At 42.6% G+C, this 13,477-nt stretch overlaps 1 protein-coding gene across 1 annotated transcript in view; it reads right to left on the reverse strand.

Moving 5' to 3' along the window:
• The window catches only part of LOC147615140 (putative membrane protein At3g27390), a 76,613-nt gene that overhangs the window by 36,107 nt on the left and 27,029 nt on the right, over nt 1-13,477 (reverse strand). Inside the window, exons 6-8 of the mRNA XM_086779127.1 lie at nt 7,724-7,830; nt 7,383-7,602; nt 6,943-7,147 (exon numbers count right to left, since the gene is read on the reverse strand). Of these exons, the coding sequence (XP_086635253.1) occupies nt 6,943-7,147; nt 7,383-7,602; nt 7,724-7,830 (532 nt within the window). The remainder of the gene's footprint in view (nt 1-6,942; nt 7,148-7,382; nt 7,603-7,723; nt 7,831-13,477) is intronic.

Here is a 13,477-nt window from a genome sequence, read left to right on the forward strand (position 1 = left end):
AGGTCTTGAAGTGCTTCTACTGGCTGAATGCTGTTGATGCTGAGTTTTGATAATGTAGGACTGAATGCTTCATGCGTTGATGCTCCTTGTGCTGAAGGGAAACGCTTGACTCCAATGATTATGAGATGAGGTGAATGATGCAAGGCTGAGCTATTTATATGCTTGCTCCTCATGTGCTGGTCGGCTGGCTGAAAGCTAGCTGACTGCTACACGACTTGCATAAATGGATAATGTAGTGAATAATATGGTAAAAATGCTACATGAATGCTGTAAAAAACGCTATAGAATATAGTAAAAATACTTGATGATATTCAAGGCTTCTACAATGGTCTAGGTGGTCTATATGCATATGGGATGAATGATATGCAAAATGCAAACATGATCTGATGCAAACCCTAGGCTTCAACTAACTTCTATATGCATGAATGATTCTCTCCAAGTGGGTTAAGGGACTTGACTAACTGACTGACTCGCTAAGGCCGAGGAATGACCTACGTAGCTCGTGCCTGACATATCCTGGAGTGAGGATTACAATGGGGTCACAGCGTACGGCAATATCAAATTGTAAAGGGTTCTACTGCTGTACAATGGAGCACTGATGATGAGCCATGTTGTCACCATGCACTATAGTGCAGAGTGCATGTGACATTGATGATGAGAGGGCCATCACACATAGGTTAGCGGCACATCACAGGGAGCATGAAAAACACCTTGATGCCCTTTAGATCTCAGACACTCCTTGCACTATTAGAGCTTAGTTGCAGCATTCTTTGGATCAAAAGGCAGTATTGTTATCATGCTCACGAGTCCTTTTGGATTTAGATGATAGGCAAATGTAATAAACACTTCTTTGCTAGTCATGGTCCTCTTAGAAAAGGTTTGTTCACTCGGATCCTATTATGGTGAGACAGATCCGACTTTTTCTGTCACCTTTTCACTCTACAGAGCCTCTCTCTCCTCATAGAGAGAGCACAACAAAAAGTTTGGGCCACCTTACCACGGTTGATAACAAAGCGATGGGGATCCCTCTTGATGCCTTGATTTCTGTTGATAAGATGAGACAGGCACACCTTGCTTTCCCCCACGGTAAGTGTCTTGGAGATGATGGCTTATTGCCCTCCTCCTTGCCCTTGGATGATTTCGGGCCATAAATCACTATGGCCTTCCAAGAAATGTGGACCACACGGAATATGCATGCCTTCTTCACAGAGGATCTTATACACCTCATCCCAAAAGGAAGGAATAAGACCAATATAAGCCAATGGCAACTAAGTACATTGTTCAGGACTGCATATAAAACGCTTGCAGAAGTAATTAGCATAAGGTTGCAACCGATCTTACAGAATGTGATCCATGACACTCAAACTAAGTTCCTTTAAGGGAGAAGCATCCTTGTTGACATTTTTTGGTTTTGGGAAGCAGTTGAATGGGCTAACACGAGCAACCAGCCCTTAGCTATTCTACTGCTTGATTTTAAAAAAGCATATAATAGACTTGATTGGGGTTTTCTTGAAGGAACCTTTAGATGCATGGGATTCTCTCAGGTCTAGATCAGCGGTGTTTCATGGTTATATAGAGATGCTCACAGTGGTGGTGACAGAGCAGAGCTCTTCAATACCTCTCAGACTGTACATCAAGGATACCCCCTGGCCGCTATATCTCATAATTGTTTACACTATCTTTGCTCAAATGCCGGAGTTTCTAGTTTAAGTCTACCCTTGCGCTCCTTACGCAGAGGGAAAGAGCTGCTAAAATATGAGCTTGAAGATGACACTGCTATGTATCTCGGGGCCTTTCACATCTGCCTATGCCTTGGAGGAGTTTTGTTCCGGATCGAGCTCTTATCAGTTGGCATAAGTCGGTGGGCTTTGGATTAGTCACTCGCAGAGAGTCAACTACTGTGCACAATTTGGTTTTACTTGGATTGAAAGAGGCAACACTGCAAGAAAGATACTGGGATGTGAGGTTGGGATTGATATATCCCCTACACAACAGTTCACGAACACCAATACTTATGAGCATTAGGAAGAAGCTACTTCATTGGAGCTCTAGAAAATTGGACTTAGCCTCTAGAGCTTTGGTGGGTAACGAGGGCATTCAGATTTATGACCCCAATGCATCTGTACTATTTCAAAAGATATCATCCATACTCTTATGGCCACTTGGGCTCGTATGCAAGGGCCGTTTCAGAGCAGCACAAGCAAAGTGCACTATCTTCAAAAAAGAGTGGGATCACAAGATCTTCTCATGGACTCCCTCTAATCTTTCTTGGCATCACCGCACCCCTGATTGGCTGCTGAGGATCTGCGGCTTCCAGCCATGATTGTGTATTTGGTCTTTCTTACATAATAGAAGTCTCTTTTTTGCACAAGAAAATTATGTACATTCCACTCTCTAGAGATTTAAAAACGGGGCAAAAGAGGGTGGTCCTCTAATATATCATTACTTATCCTATGTGGACTGCAAGAGAAGAGCTTGCTTAAGAAATGGTGAATATATAGGACTAGATGTGGAATTAGAAAAAGAGGAGTCGGGGAATAGGACTAAAAAACTACGTTCTTAAACAATGAGGGATACATAATGTGCTCTACGTGGCTCTTGTGCATTGCCTCCATACATAGGACTTTTGTGTCTATTGTTCCACACTCAAAATTTGTTGGAGACTTAAAAGTTAGAAGGACAAACATGGAATTTATCTACCAAAGCATATGTCCTCAAATAGATTTAAAACACTCCTAAGAGATGAATGAGCACTACATTCTTACGAGCCATTTTCAAAAGCAAACAAAGAATGCGGAGGTGATCGTAGGACACACGGATAGTATCCACGCTGGGACCACATGATTTGGTTCGCTTGTATGGTAGGTTAGGTGGCTGTAGAGTCACTTTGATTGATGATGGAACCATTCACAACTTTCTTAACTATGCGTTAGTTAAGAAGTTACAATTGCCAGAGACCAAGAGCGATCATAAGTACACTATATCATTGGCTAATGGTCACGATAAGACTATTTGGGACACAATGGTCTTGGGGGTACCTTTAGCTATACACGGCTATAAGGCTAGTTTGGATTTTCAAGTCATGCACTTGGCTAGAGCTGATATATACCTAGGCAAGGAGTGGGTATATAATCTCAGTCCTACCCTAAGTCATAGCTACTAAGATAAAAACCTAGAGTTTGTGCATGAGGGGAGAATAGTGAGGCTATAGGGTGAGCATGAGGTTCGAGTTGCACCTATGATTTCATCCCTAGAGTTGTGCCATGCCATCGAAGTCAACAATATACAGTAGATATATATTTTTACTCTCTTGCATCAATATTTCCATAGATGAAATAAATGTGATTGATAAATTTTTCGTAGTAGTTGAAACTAATTTAAGTTATGATAACTTAAATGACCTTGGTCAAGACCACTATTTTCCAAAACCTATTTTGTCTTCCTCGAAGAAAACGTAAATACCAAGGCTAAAACAGAGACAATAAGACAAAAGTACAAAGTTGCTTTGAGAGTGATTTATTGCAAGAGTTTAGGGATGTGTTTCCCGATAATCTCCCAAATGGTGTTCCACCGTCTAGGGAGCTTGACCATGGCATTGATGTGTTTCCAAGGTCAAAACCTATAAGAAAATGTGCTTACAGGTTAAACCACTTTGAGGTAAAGGAAGTGGAATGACAGTTAGCCGACTATATGAAGAAAGGGTTTATATGCCCGAGTTCTTCACCATGGACATCACTTATTCTTTTGGTAAAAAGAAAGATGGGTCAATGCAAATGTGAATAGACTATCGTGCTCTTAATCAAATTAAAACTAAGAAAAAATACCCAATGCCATGCACTGACGAGTTGTTTGACCAAGTTAATGGTCCAAAATATTTTTCTACGATTGGGAGTGGGAGAACAAGGGTGACTGGGGCAATTAGGGCAATTGGGAGTGGAAGAACAAGGGTAAATGGGGAAACTAGGGGAATTGGGAGTTGGAGTGATTGAAGAGAATTTATGGCGATTTTTTTATTATAAAAATGACTCGACATATTTATAAAGCTACGAGGTCCGTACGATCCACACGTGTCAGTCACGCAGTGTACCTCCACACGTGTGAAACATGTGCCGCACATGTGGTTGCATGAAAATCATGACATGTGTGGCTCCTACATATGGCCAACAGTATATCGCTACATGTCAATACGGTGCACATGTGTCCCGTCGATATAATGCCACATGTCATACGAATACGGAGTGCACGTGGCCCCCATACAACCATGTCATTGCCCGAGAGCCTATAAATGAATGAGTCAATTTAAAAAAAAAACATTCCCCACGTGGAAAGACAATGCGAGTCCTGCATTGCCTCCCTTGCCTTGCTTTGGAAAGACATATGCAAACATCATGTTTGGATTGTCCTTTGTGCGCCATCATTCCAAACTTGGCAAGTGCTGAGAGAGAAAAGCTTGCTTAAGAAATGGTGAATACACAGGACTAGATATGGACGAGGCCACAAATAATACAAATGTCTTAGAAAAAGAGCAAAGGGGAAATAGGACTAAAAAACTCGATTCTTAAACAGTGGGGGATACAGACTGTGCTCTAGGTGGCTCTTTTGCATTGTCCTACATATTGTTGGGTATTTCGAAGTTAGTCTGGAGTCTGGTCAAGTGTCCTTAGTGGTGTGAACACCCTCTTATTTAGGGTCAAAAGATAAGGCCTTGGTACCTATAAAAGCATGTATATCAATGGATCCATTATAACAATGAGTATCATTTGAGTTGTGCAAACTTGCTCTCTCTTGGCCTAAGTATCTCATCTCTCTCTCTCCCTCTTACTTTCTGTCTATCTCTTCAACTTGTACAACTATAATGGTAAACCTTCTCCTCTCTCCTTGCTTCATCTCTGTTCTACACACTCCACCATGTTGATGATATTTCACCCTCCATAGCTCCTCCTAGGACACCCTGATTCCAACATGGTATCAGAACTAACCACATCTCCGTTTTAGGGTTTCTGCATTTTTGGGTTTTTGCATTTTTGGGTTTCTGCATTTTTAGGGTTTTTGCACTATTAGGGCTTCTGTGTTTTTCTGTTGGACTGCCCAGAGCTCTTCAAAGTTCAGCCGCCATAATCATTAAGGGTGTGTTTTTGTTGTTGCAGCTGATGATGTCGATGCCTTCACCACCTTGCCACCAATGCTGCCACTGATTCTGCTACCGTCACCAATCTACAGTCAGCAATGCCTCTACTGCGTTTTTCTCAGCTGTGAGCAGCAGCAGTTTAGCATTTTCTGCTCTGCCCTCCTGTAGAGCAGTGTTTTCTGCTTATCCCGCAACGTTTGCTCCACCAGTGGCTTCAGCCCCTTGGCTGTGTTTTTTGTGCAAACCCGTGTGCCCCTTTCTGCCTTCTGTTCTGGCTCCTCTGCCTCGCCATCGACTTCTTGCATGTGATCTGCTCCAGCCCGCCTTCATCACTCTCGGCTACTCTTCTCAGCTCTGCAACCGAACACCTCCTTTGTGAAGTGCCAGGCCACCATCTTTTGGTGTTTGTACTTTCAACATCGTCCAACTCTCGTCTGCTTGCAACAACCACAACTTTGCACATGCAGCAAGGTATCAAGTAATCATATCAGAATACGTTATCATGAAGGTACTCATCCGTTTCCTCTGGTTCTTTGCCTTGGCCATCATGCCAAAAAGGATTGGAACTTTCAATACTCACGTACCATCACGACACCCAAATCACAATCTTGGAAAAATCAACGCAAGAAGACAACATCAGATCATCATCAACGTTCTGCCGTATGGGAAGTTTGTTAAACTTCCGAACCTTTCTTTTTTCAGTTGTATGTGTTTGGTTCTTTGCCTGGGTAAGCCCCCCAAAAATCTGAGTTACCTTATTTAGATCCTTCTCGACTTTGCCTGGGTAAGCCCCCCAAAAATCTGAGTTACCTATTTTAGATCTGACTTTGTAATGCCTTGTTTCTAAAAGGCTTGTTTTCCTATGCCGTTGTAAGCAGTCTTTGTCCCCCAAGCAAGACTTGACATCTGAGTCCTTTGCACAGGGCCATCCTTTGAGCCATGTTTTTAGCCTCTAAGCCATGTTTGTGAACCATTGAACCAATTGTGGGGTCCATGCCTGGTCTTTGTTTGAGTTGGAGTACAAAACTATTGAAGGTTATGCATGCAACTCCACCTCCACCATCACTCCAAAGGGGGGTTTGTTGGGTATCTCAAAGCTAGTCTAAAGTCTCGTCAAGTGTCCTTAGCGGTGTGAACACCCTCTTATTTAGCGTCAAAAGATAAGGCCTTGGTGCCTATAAAAGCATGTATTTGGGTTAACGGATGAGTATCATTTGAGTCGTGCAAACTTGTTCTCTCTTGGCTTGAGCATCTCATCTCTCTCCCCCTTACTTTCTCTCTATCTCTTCATCTTGTACAACCATTGCCATGGCTTAAACCTTCTCCTCTCTCCTTGCTTCATCTCTCTTCTACACACTCCACTATGATGATGATATTTAACTCTCCATAGCTCCTCTTGGGATACCCTGATTTATACATAGGACATCGTGTGCATTGTTTCACCCTCAAAATATCATGTTGGAGACTTAAAAGTTCAAAGGACAAACATTGAATGTAACTTCCTCACAATAAGAAGATTAACACATGTCCTCAAATAGATTTTAAATTGAGCTAAGAGCATAATGTGCACTACATTCTGACAAGCCAAACTAATTTTGTGTGGAAGCCTAACCATAGCCAAGAACACACCTAGTATGTTCATTCAGCATGGCAAAATGGTGTAACTTGGTATTTAGACTAATGGCAAGGGAGGGTGCACGTCAAATTCATCGAGTAAAATAATGACACCCAAAGTGATTAAAAGAACGATGAAAATTATGTATTGTTTGAATTCATGACTGGTGTAGCACCAAAGAAAGTGAATAATATCTTACGTAGAAGCAGACCAGAAACTCCAGCCTTTCCTGATCGAATAAGGTTCATAAGAAGACTGTACGCAGGTAAACCCACACCGATAATTCTTCCTTTTACACTATTACTAGAGCGTAGCCATTCCTCCAGATCCCCAAGCTTGATTGCATCTTCTTGAAAAAGTGCTTTTCCATAAAGTTCACATGTCTTGAATATGTCGTCCCATATCTAGCAGCACAAATAGTGGAGACAATAAGACCCGGGAAGCCTCACATTCATGGTAAAAAGCCACGTTACAAACTCAAAATGTTAGCCTTGAAACACAGATACAAAGAAGTGCACCAAAAGAAAAGTTCCACTATAAACATGTATAAGGTTACATCAGACAGATTTAAAGAGGCACACTAACTACTGTTGGAACTAGAGAAAGTCTGTGTACATACAAATAGTAACTATGACTCACCTGCACCATTTTGACCTCTTGAAATGTTTGCCTAAGAGACCTGGAATATGTCACAGAATGTGCAGTGCTGCTCGCTTCTGATCCTGATCGGGAAGCCATAGACCCTGAGCTTTTAGGGGTACGGACAGGCGATGTGGCATCTTCTCCAGGCCACTGCCATGTTGTTGGCCTCATCGAAAAACTTTCAGAATCTGGAGCTGCCTTCTTACGATAGCGAGGCCTGGCTGTCAGCATTCACACACAAAAATTATAGTACACACGGAAACATTCAAGTACCTTATAAACATAAAACACAGGCTGCCAATCGCCACCCTCTTGACAGGAAGTTGATGACTATACACCTTGGAAGGCATGACCCCTCACGCATGTAGATGAGATCATTTGTATATTCATCAAACTGCGCCACCACAGCCACAATATAGGCTAATCCATATTGAAAGGAGCTCTCCTGAACATAAGAACACAAAGGGAAAGGAAGTCTTGAAAAAGTAAAATAGACACTTATTTTTTATGAATAAACAAAGTCTGGCACATCCCACATAGACTAACTGCAAAGGTCAAAATAACTGTGAAACTTTCGAAGGAAAAGTGTGTTAGAAAAGTAGCACACATTATGTGGAGTAAAGTTCCCAAGAAAGAAAAAAAAAGGGGGGGGGCGGGGGGGGCTGTGTGTGTGTGCACGCGCGTGCAGGGGGGAGTTCACTATTGGCACCTTGGAGTACTGTAGCGCATGTAACACAAAACACATATGCATAGAGTAGTTAGCTATACAGATATCTGTATACATGTGGTATGGAGGTTGAACAGCATGGACAAATGGCTGGACAGGTTGGAAAAGCCATTGGATATTGTTGTGAACATGTTATTGGGCAGCGTAAACATCATTAATCGGCTGTTGGACAGTGTAAATATGTTGTTAGGACTGTGTGGGCAGTGAGGGCAAGTAATTTAGCAAGCAGGCTGAAACAGCAAGTCAATGGGCTGGTGGGGTTGGTACAGCAGGTACTTGTTTTGTACAAACTGTGGATACAATCAATATGGGCAGTACAGAAATTGTATGGACAAAAAGCAAGCCCACAATTGAATCTTCAGGCTGCCTAGAGAATTGTGTGGCAGCAATAGTGTTGTACAGAACTTGTATGACCAATTGGGTTGTTTGGGCATGTGTAACAAGAGCTGTAGGTATACCCAAGGTGATGTGCAGATGCCAGAAGTAAGTAATCCAATGGTAAGATTTTGGTAACCATGCGCGTGGATCTCGGAGCATTTGCCTCTTGACTTATTTAATCACTTAATTGGCCACAAGATTCTAGCCACTCTTAAATATGTCCAAAACGATTAACATGCACTAGAATGTGCCAAGGATAGAACCAAGCCATCAACACTGGAGTGTCCCCAAGGCTGCAAAAGCCAAGGAGGACCTGGACGGTTAGCTTCTTTAGTTATAGAGATAGCTTTCCCCCGTGTGCTTCCAGCCAGAGGAGGCTCGTGGGTGGGAGAGGAGGCTGTCACGATCCCTAACTTTTGGTGGCATGGGACCACTGTGCCGGAGTTCCAAGCAGGTAAAATATCTGGCGAGACAAGTTCCTTTTTTTTTTTCGAGCTACAGAGTGAGTCTATTGCTTTGTGTAAGTTCATTGTTCCAAGTTTTGGGATATGATGTGTTTACAATCGTATGTTGGGGGATAATGGCCGCGGTACGTCCGGTAGCTCATCATTCTATTCTAACTCCACAGCACACTGGTGTGGGAATTTGGAGCCAAGCAAATTTCTTTGCTATTCAAGGTAGCATTTTGTTTCGAGGAGTCAGGCCGGCACGCACTCTTTTCGAGGTGTATCCAGTACTGCACAATATTGGAGTGTCGTTACATCTTCATCAGCTTATCTTCTTCAAACTTTTGCACACTAGGAGCTACAGAGGGGGTGTTAGAAATTGTGCATCTCAATGTGTTGTGAGGGACTGGACCTTTTATTGGCACATATATGTATTTCTCACATTCATGTTGGTCGTGGACTGCTGTTGGCCAGCTCCATGGGGACAATCGGCCAACCACACGCCTCCCTATATAAGGTCCCCTTCACTTCTCACTTGTCTATCATCTAACCTATTCACAGGCACTTGTTCTCTATATGTATATATACCTAGCTGAATCCAGGAACATGCCCAAGTTCACCTTATAAGAATGTGCAATTTATAACCTCATGGTAGTCATCCACAAGACAATAAACCATCAACTCCATCATGCATAGTATGGACTGGATGCTATGACATCCCCACTATTGTCATCAGTGCCCAATAGTGGGTGTAGAACTTGGTATCAATATATGCTCCCACACACACACACATAAGTGCATACATTCATACACCATCTATTGGCTAGTATTGCCATTGTAAAAACCTCATGCTACATAATAAGATGTTCATTGTCTGATGTCTGATGTCTCTCTACCTCTCTCCTTTGTTTTGCTTCCGCATTGTGCAACTTTATCAGTAACCAAAGACTTACACTCAGCCATGCCAAATGCCTTAGAAATTTGTCCTATATACTTTTGCTGAGAAATGAAGATTTCCTCCTTTGACTCTTGCCGAACCTCAATCTCCAAACAAAACCAAGGTCTGTCATTTCAAACTCTGAACTCAACATCTCCAATGTCTATTGGATCATCTTTTTATGGTTCCGCGTCATAATGAGGTTGTCCACGTACAGGACAATGATCATGTACACACCCTACTCAGAGAAAATATACAAATTTGAATCTGACAGGCTTTTAGAAAGACCAATACTTACAAAGAAAGCATCTCTTATCAGGTACCATGCCTGATGCCCCTGTTTTAGTCCGTACAATGCCTTCCGGAATTTACACACTTTGTTTTATGAACTAGTATCTCAAACCCATGGGACACCATTCAGAAATGCTAACTTCACATCCATTTGGATTACCGGCCACTTACCATGAGCAGCAATAGTACTATATGAATAGTGGTCAATCTAGCTGTGGGGATGAATGTCTCCTAAAAGTTGAGCCCTTCAAGTTGTGCAAAACACTACGCCACATAAACCTCCTCCTTGAGATGGCCATTCACAAATGCTAACTTCACATCCATTTGGATTACCAGCCACTTACCATGAGCGGCAAAGGCTAGTACTATACAAATAGTAGTCAATCTAGCTATGGGAGCGAATGTCTCCTGAAAGTCAAACCCTTATAACAAGGCTTGTCACACTTTGCCTTTGATTTCTTCTTCTTTTCACAAGCATTGAGATTACTAGAGCCCTTTCCCCAAGCATTGGGATTGCTGGAGCCCTTTCCCTTACTATTCTTTGCATTTGTGGAGAACACAGCTTCACCACCATCTCCTCCACTAACATTGCACTGATGAACTCCTCAAAAGTAAGAGCCCTTTCCCCAAGCATTGGGATTGCTGGAGCCCTTTCCCTTACTATTCTTTGCATTTATGGAGAACACAGCTTCACCACCATCTCCTCCACCAACATTGCGCTGATGAACTCCTCAAAAGTAAGAGGCGGGTTGCACGGCTATTGTTACGTGAGGTCACCAAACTGTCATACCTCGTAAGCAAAACTCTAATGCACCTGCATGCAAGTTCTTACTAGATCTTAAGAACTTGCCATGCTTCAAAAGCTATGGTAGTTTGTTGAATCGAGGGGTCATCGCTGAGTCAATGACTTAGGTAACGATGGCACATAACATATCTGCATTCCTTTGCCTCCACGCCAAAGTGAGAGCAAGATCTAGTAATATGGCTAGTAATGGATCTGTTGGACCCGTAGTAGGACCAAGCTTTCCATCAACCCTTGTTGCGGTTTCCCACAACTCATATGAACCAAGAATAAACCTAATCTTGAACTTCCAAAGAGTATTATTTGTTCCATCTAACTTTCCATCACCAAAAGATGGAGAGCGGCACGAGCAGCTACGTTATTTTCGAGTCGGGCAATCTCTCCAAATCCACCTTCGAATAGCAAACTGCCAAAACAACCTTTGTCTAGAGGCCAAGCCCTGATACCCTCTATCTGCCTACGCATAAACCTTGCTTCAATGCTTCCAAGCTTGTTCAAGTACAATATATACAATAACATAAATGTGGTTGGCTGACCTCAAAAACGACCACACTTCTCACTTACATAAAAAAGAAAGGGATAGTGTGCTATTACTATGGCAAACCAGGACACATGGTAAAGGACTGCTACAAAATGATATAAAAAGTGAAATGTAGTCGTGCTTTAATACAAAACTTCTCTATTAACAAGATGCAAGTCACTTTTCTTTCTTGAAATGACCATTTGAGGAGAACATTCGTATATAATTGCAATGATATATCCAACAAGAGTATTTGAGATCTCATTTGGGCCCTCTTAGCATTTTCATGTAGGATGCATTTTACTTTTAAAACAAAGTTGTCCAAGGCTGCCTAAGTGAGTTGGGTTGTGGTAAGTGTTATCATGTTTACCTTCTCATGCTTAGTAGCTCCACAATATAGTGCTCAAATGCTGAATTCAGCTCCAAGATCTCTAAAGCATGCACACTATCACTAGTGCATCTCTTTGCTAATTTCCTCTCAACGCTGCCCGCTGCATACAACTTGTTTTGCTTGCACTACCTTGCTCCAGCTCATATGCACTTAGCTAAGGCATTAATCATGGTGTTTAGCAGCTATGAATGTGATTTAACACAATATCAATGCCCATTTGATACTATGTACAGCGGAAGCAAAATCTTCACAACACAAAACACTAAATTGCTAAAAGACATGGAGAGTAAACAATATTACTACGTGTAAACTTTGGTTACAAACCGATGGTTGTCCACCCACCCATGTGCTCCAGGTAAGTAGCTTTGATGGCGTTCTAGACAGACTCTGGACGGAGGATGTACAAGGGTGCACTACTACAATGAAGGTAGATCTCAACCTCTACAAGCTAAGAAATGGAAGAACCACCACTAAACTATATATAGTCTCCTAGTGACAGCAATGTAACAATCAACTATTGTCGGCCATGACCCTGACTGGGAAAAAATGGGTACATGGATACATGAACCAGCCCAAGAACCCATGGATAAGCTATCCCAAGAAGATCTCCTTCTACCCAAGAGTTGGGTCCATTGACCCGCACTTGCATGCATCATACTTGGCAAGGTACCAAGTCTACATAAGCTGTCTCCTAACCATCTGGCCCATTTGGCCACCATCCAGTGTCAAAATTGGAAACTACCAGGTGCTCAGATGCTCACCACAATGGCAGCTACTCATATAGGGGGCCTTGGCCCTTACAAGATGGAGCACATCTGTCACACGCATTGAAAACACAAGGGTGGAGCATTGAGCAAATGCTTTTCCAAATTGAGATGCACAAGCGGCTGTAGGTGGTGACATCTCGTAAGCATGTCCATGCCCCCTGCTTATGCGGCCTCTAGATCTAGGACAAGATGGACCCTCCTGGCAGCAAATGTGGTACTGGTCTGATTTGCCAGCAATCTCCATCCTATGTCGAAAATGTGAGCCAACCGGTCTCTGTAACAAGATGTAACCATCGGTGATGGATGGGTGAACAAGTACAAAAACTCAAGGTACTCCATCAAAAGTGGCAGTAACCGTTACGGACACACATGAAGGTAATCCTAGAAGGACAGGTACTTCTCGGAGGACCTGACTAAATGCAGCTCCTATGGAAGCCAACAGCTTCCCAAAAACCCGTGGAAGAGCTGGAAATCTGAGAGAAATCGAAATAAGGTGTTGATCCTCTACCACAGGATCAAATTCCATCTGATGCTCAAGGAAAAATAATTTCAGCAGGCCAAGAGGAAATGGGCTGTTGCCAGCAAGTGCCTGAGATGTGGCTTCTGAGGAGTTGTAGTCAACTTGGAAGAACCCTCCTCCAGGTAACGTGCATCAAGAAAGTGCTCGGTCAGTTCCAACAAGAAGGCTGCCAGAAGCCAATCTCTAACTTGAAAACAGGGTGGGTGAGAGCCACAAACTCTCCCGATGAGAGTTATCTTCTTCATTGTCGATGTCACTTTGGAGAATGAGAAGCTCGTCTTGTTAGTTCTCACACAGCTTGTGGGAATGAAGA

Source organism: Cibotium barometz, chromosome 40, assembly GCF_041138505.1.
Source record: "Cibotium barometz isolate CiBa-2024 chromosome 40, ASM4113850v1, whole genome shotgun sequence".
In the NCBI taxonomy this organism is placed as follows: Eukaryota; Viridiplantae; Streptophyta; class Polypodiopsida; order Cyatheales; family Cibotiaceae; genus Cibotium; species Cibotium barometz.